This window comes from Pseudophryne corroboree, chromosome 8 (genome assembly GCF_028390025.1).
Source record: "Pseudophryne corroboree isolate aPseCor3 chromosome 8, aPseCor3.hap2, whole genome shotgun sequence".
In the NCBI taxonomy this organism is placed as follows: Eukaryota; Metazoa; Chordata; class Amphibia; order Anura; family Myobatrachidae; genus Pseudophryne; species Pseudophryne corroboree.
Window position 1 is genome coordinate 352931182 of NC_086451.1, and position 6628 is coordinate 352937809.

Below are 6628 nucleotides of genomic sequence, written 5' to 3' on the forward strand. Positions count from 1 at the left end.
AAGTCGACTGTAACACCTATATCGAGAAGACCAGTGCCCATCATCCCAACTGGCTCCATAACATCCCGAAGGGCCAGTACAAGCGATTGAAAAGGAACTGCTCTAAAAATGCAGAATATCAAGAGCAGGCTGAGGAAATGGCGAACAGGTTTATGGAAAAGGGATATGATGAAACCTAACTAAAAAGGAACCATGAAGAAGTAGGTAAACTGGATAGAAACAGCCTCATGATCCCCAAAAATAAAAAGAAAGAAGATGAGATGAAAAATGAAGTGTCTTTCATCACTCAATATAGTTCCCAAGCAAAAGATCTGGAAGGAATCTTGACTAAATATTGGCCAATTCTACTAAAAAATGAGAAATTGAATAAAATACTCCCCAGGAAACCACGCTTAATATACCGAAGAGCAAGAAACCTTAGATCTTCATTAGTGAAAAGTGCCCTACCATCCAACGCAAACAAGGTGGAAACACAGACCTGGATGAACAGTGGGGAGAGAAATGGTTTCCATTACTGTTTACGATGTCAGAATTGTAAAAACTCCAACCAAACAAGCACAAGGAGTGTCCGGACCTTCTGTTCAAATACTAACAAAAAAGAATTTTAAAATTGAAGATTTTGTTACGTGTGACACAAAGGGAATCATCTATTTGCTGGAATGCCCATGTGGGCTACAATATATTGGGAGAACCATCAGACCCTTAAAAACCCGCATTTCAGAGCATATACGAAATATAAGAAAGAATGTGGAAACGCATAGTGTCCCAGTACACTTTAAAAACTTCCACAACAGTGACCCTGCAGGTTTGAAATTTGTGGGCATCAAAAGGATCAGGAATAATTGGAGAGGTGGCGATAGGGTAGCAGATATATCCAAGGAAGAAGAGAAATGGATTTATCAAATTGACACAATTGCACCAAAGGGTCTGAATATAGATTTTGACTTAGCTGCCTTCTTGTAAGTTTACTTAATCAATGATCCAGTGATCCATTACAGACATTAATATTCCCCTTTTTCCCCCTCTATTCTGTCTCTTTTCTCTTCTTTCTCTTTCTTTCTTCCTTATTTGTGCCAGACTGAATGTGTTTTAACATGAAAATAATACCTTTAGTAAATGGAACAACCGAAGGGTTAATAATTGATTGGGTAATTAAGTTCAATTAGGGCAAAGACTCAGCCTATATAAAGAAAATGGATTGGGAATGCAGCTATCCCTGACGAAGCCCCTGAGGGGGGGGGGGAAACGCGTTGGAGCTGCACCAAGTGGATGGAATCATCCGAGTAAACGCTGACTGCACACACCTCGCTCACACCCCCGGAAGCCGCGGACCGCAAAACCGGAAGCTACAGTGGTGCGTTCCAAAGCCCACGAGCAGTGCAGAGCGGAGAAGCACTGTGGCTCTGGGAGGCGGCGGCCGGTTAACAACCAAGGAGGGGGTCCGGACGGAGACGGAGATCCGGCGAACGGAGCGGAGGGTGAAAGGTACACCAGCATCAAATACATACTGCTATCAGGAACCAGCAGGGTTAACCTACCTGTGTCAGCATACATCATTTCAAATAGGGTGTATAAGGTCTTGCTGCTTTGGACCATTCATTTATACAAGCACTAAACGAGATTACATTATGATTTTATAAGCATATCATTTTTAAAGACCAGCCCGGTTAAAAATACTGAAAGCCCTTGTGTCAAAGGATATCAGGTCTCAGGACATTTAAAGCCGATTAGGCTGTGACTTTGTGGACGAGTTTTTATCCATTTAAATAGAGGGTATTGGTACCGGGAAAAAGTTTATAGATACGAATTGTGTGTACCGGTCAAATCCCCATATGTATCAATCGTGCTTATATAGATTTTCATTATTTGTGATGATTAAACGTGTTTTAATTTATTCAGTCTGACATTTTCCTACATTCTTTCTTTTCTCTATCTTTCTAATTTAATGCTGCACCAAGATCTTACATTCTAAAATGACCTTCAGGCTGTGTGTATAAGGTGTAGATGAAAGATAAATGCATTCTGTGCTTAGACTTAGGTCCCATCGCCATGATATCTCATTATGGTATGCAATTATTCCAAAATACGGAAAAATCTGATATCCAAAATACCTCTGGTCCCAAGCATTTTGGATAAGGGATACTCAACCTGTATAGCCAAAAGTATTGCTCTTACCCACCCTTCTTTCTTTGATCAGCGTTGCACTCTACGTCCTTTGCATAAGCCACTTTATTTGGTTATTGTTATTATACCCGTCACCTGAATTGTGGTTTTGAGGTCTGTATTCAGTAGTACCTTAATACCCTGTCTGTGCACAGACCAAGGGTAGAGGGAGCGTCCATGTATTGCAGACCACAGTGCTTATAACCGATGCTTCAGGCCTGTACTTGCGGCCATTGAGTCCACAGGTAGGGACCGTGATGTCCGGAATCAGAGCCCAATGTGTGCGTTCACCAGGCGGGGTCCTGCTGTATCAACGTGGTGTTTTGACTTTGAAATCTGCAGCCAGGAGGGAGTGCGCTGCTGCGGGTGGGGAGCTCAGAAGTCAGCTAAAAACTACACAGAGGTTTCCAATTACCAATGCAAAGATGTCCCTTAACGCGTTTCTCTGTTCTTTTGCTCTAACGGTTTCTTCAGAAGGCATTACTTTCCTGGGCACACAGTGCTTGTTTTTAACAGAAGCTTCCTCCAATCAACTTCTCTCACTCATTAGGGAAGACAGGTGTGCTACAGGTAACAGGTGCATATTAAATGTAGTGACCAGCACAAGAACCAGTTAACAATAAAATCCAAATATAATTCTCCTATTATAAAAAGAAACATTATCTTAAACTCAGCATATCTGTTGAGTATCAACACACACACACACACACACACACACACACACACACACACACACACACACACACACACACACACACACACACACTATGTGTGTTGATACTCAACAGATATGCTGAGTTTAAGATAATGTTTCTTTTTATAATAGGAGAATTATATTTGGATTTTATTGTTAACTGGTTCTTGTGCTGGTCACTACATTTAATATGTACCTGTTACCTGTAGCACACCTGTCTTCCCTAATGAGTGAGAGAAGTTGATTGGAGGAAGCTTCTGTTAAATACAAGCACTGTGTGCCCAGGAAAGTAATGCCTTCTGAAGAAACCGTTAGAGCAAAAGAACAGAGAAACGCGTTAAGGGACATCTTTGCATTGGTGATTGGAAACCTCTGTGTAGTTTTTAGCTGACTTCTGAGCTCCCCACCCGCAGCAGCGCACTCCCTCCTGGACGCGGACTTCACAGTCAAAACACCACGTTGATACAGCCGAACCCTGCCTGGTAAATGCACACATCGGGTTCTGATTCCGGACATCACGGTCCCTACCTGTGGACTCAATGGCCGCAAGTACAAGCCTGAAGCATCGGTTATAAGCACTGTGGTCTGCAATACATGGTCGCTGCCTCTACCCTTGGTCTGTGCACAGACAGGGTATTAAGGTACTGCTGAATACAGATCTCAAAACCACAATTCAGGTGACGGATATAATAACAATAACCAAATAAAGCGTATTATGCAAAGGAGGTAGAGTGCAACGCTGATCAAAGAACGAAGTGCGGGTAAGAGCAATACAGCTATCCAACTTTTGGCTATATTTGTGTACATATATACATATGTGTGTGTATATATATATATATATATATATATATACACACATACACATATATATATATATATATATATATATGTGTATGTGTGTGTGTATATATATATATATATATATATTTATATGTGTGTATGTATGTATATATATATATATATGTGTGTGTATATATATATATATATATATATATATATATATATATATATATGAATTTACCAATAACTTTGAAAGATAATTTAATATCAAACCGGATGTGTTATCCAGCTGTATTGCATATTCACGAACACTAATTGTTTTTATAATTTTCTGATTGTGTAATAAATATTTTAAACATTCATGCGCTGTCTTATATTTGTATCCATTATCATTAAAGTTACATATTGTATATTGAATTTATTAAACCTTACTTGATATGCAGTATGTGATGTTAGTCTAGAAACACATTGTTTTGTGTCAGCTTGCTATTTTAAAATCTTCTAGCAGATTCTAGGTAATTGAAAATGAATTGCTATATATAGTATTAAGAACATCTACTTTTCTTCCAGGCCGAAAAAGATTCCAAGGAGGAGATAATGAAAGCATTCCGGTTATTTGATGATGATGAAACTGGAAAGATATCCTTTAAAAATCTGAAACGCGTAGCAAAGGAGCTTGGCGAGAACCTCACTGATGAAGAACTGCAGGTGAGTGACAGGTGTCAGATTTTTTCTTTTTTTGTGAGATATTGTGCACACACTGTATTAAATCTTCAAACCATATACAGTATCGGAGGCATCAGATTGTTCTTTGAAAGAATATCAACCACTTCTTTTCATACTTTTTAAGTTCCTATGCTTTAATATTGTGTTAGTACAGGTTGAGTATCCCATATCCAAATATTCCGAAATACGGAATATTCCGAAATACGGAGTTTTTTGAGAGAGTGAGATAGTGAAACCTTTGTTTTTTGATGGCTCAATGTACACAAACTTTGTTTAATACACAAAGTTATTAAAAATATTGTATTAAATGACCCCCAGGCTGTGTGTATAAGGTGTATATGAAACATAAATTAATTGTGTGAATGTAGACACACTTTGTTAAATCACAAAGTTATAAAAAATATTGGCTAAAATGACCTTCAGGCTGTGTGTATAAAGTGTATATGAAACATAAATGCATTCTGTGCTTAGATTTAGGTCCCATCACCATGATATCTCATTATGGTATGCAATTATTCCAAAATACGGAAAAATCCCATATCCAAAATACCTCTGGTCCCAAGCATTTTGGATAAGGGATACTAATCCTGTATGTAGCTGAAACCTAAACTGAGAAGTCTTACTTTTTATGTAAGTATGTAGGTCAGGCATGTCAAACTCAAAATCCCAACTGGGTCGAATAATCAAGGTCTAAGCCTTGTGTGGGCTGCAAGAAAAAGAAAAAGTCTTATATGCAATTTTGACAGTTTTATTTAAAAAAAAAAACAATCAAGTATAATTAAAGATATGTCCAGTATCTTGAAGGTGCTGTGTTATATATCATATATCCCTCATTTATCACTGTGCGGTCCCCTCTCCTATATAATACATATCAGCGTGAGCTAGTAAAATGTGTCCCTTCCAGCGCCCCCCTCTATCCTTCCAGGCCAGCCAGATGCCCCCTGGTATCCCCTCCAGCCACAAGTCCTCTGGGCCTCCTGTGCCAGCCCCCTCCAATTTACTACCTTCGGCGAGATACGTTTTTCTATACAGATACCTGAAGAATCCTCCTGCAATTAGAGCAGCTGGGTACACAGGGCAGTTGGCACACAAACATACAGGGCGTGGCGGCTTCACTTCTAATAGCATTGAGCATGCAGGATGTGGTGGGGGGCAGTGCTTTGCAAAGACAGTTGGGCATGCGCAGCAGCTTCCTCCGTGGACATTTCCCATCTCTCACTATCTTCTCGCGCAGAATGGTGAATGCTGCCCAATCACAGCTAAGCTCTGATCACGGCAGACAGGCCAGCAGTACCTCATCTGGTGGTGGCTGGCTGCATTCCATTGTTTTTTAAAAAGTCAACTTTGGCTGCAAAAGTATGCATTGTGGGCTTCGCGTTTGACATGTCTGGTGTAGGTAGTAGTAAGTGAATACAGACTGTAGAGGGAGCTAAATGGCCAGTTTGAGAGGTGAGAATGGAAACACTCTAGAATTTGCAGTACAAGATGTAAGTATATTGTAACATTTTAAGAAACTTATCCTGAGTTGACACAAAGATAAATCATTAACTAATGGCCAAGTAACATATTAATGATAGAACAACTAATGGTTAGTATCGCATGTCACATGATTGCGCTTTACAATAGCGACTAATGCTGCATTTAAGTTTTTAAGGATGCAGGATGTTCTATTTTTCATGCTTTAATGAGCCCTAGCAATACACATGTCTCATCTCCATGGTTTAATTGCTGATGTTATACAGGTAGGTTCAAGTATAACCATCACTCGATATACAGGCTCTATTACAACTGACACAGCCATCCGATCGGCTGCAATCAACACCCTGCAGTATCTAAGCTCATCCCTGACACTAGAGCATCAGCCAGAGCAACACCCCCTACAAACATCTCTATCACTGTTGACAACACTATCATCTCCCCCGTTCCCCAACTCCTCTGCCTGGGCATCACTCTTGACTCCTCCCTCTCCTTTGCACCCTACATCCAAGCTCTGGCGCAATCTTGTCGGTTCCAGCTACGCAACATTGCTCGCATCAGGCCATTTCTCTCCCAGAGTGCAACTAAACTTATCATCCACTCACTGGTCATCTCACGACTTGACTACTGCAATGTGCTCATCACTGGCCTCACTTGCTCCCACATCGCTCCCCTCCAATCTGTCCTCAACTCTGCAGCTAGGCTCATCTTCCTCTCCCGCCGCTCCACTTCTGCCACTCCCCTTCAACAAAATCTACACTGGCTCCCATTCCCCTACAGAATCCTCTT

General features: G+C 40.4%; 1 protein-coding gene across 1 annotated transcript in view; it reads left to right on the top strand.

Annotated features, from left to right (window-relative positions):
• The window catches only part of CETN2 (centrin 2), an 85590-nt gene that overhangs the window by 33340 nt on the left and 45622 nt on the right, over positions 1 to 6628 (top strand). The window contains exon 4 of the mRNA XM_063937512.1: positions 4208 to 4345. Within this exon, the coding sequence (XP_063793582.1) occupies positions 4208 to 4345 (138 nt within the window). The remainder of the gene's footprint in view (positions 1 to 4207; positions 4346 to 6628) is intronic.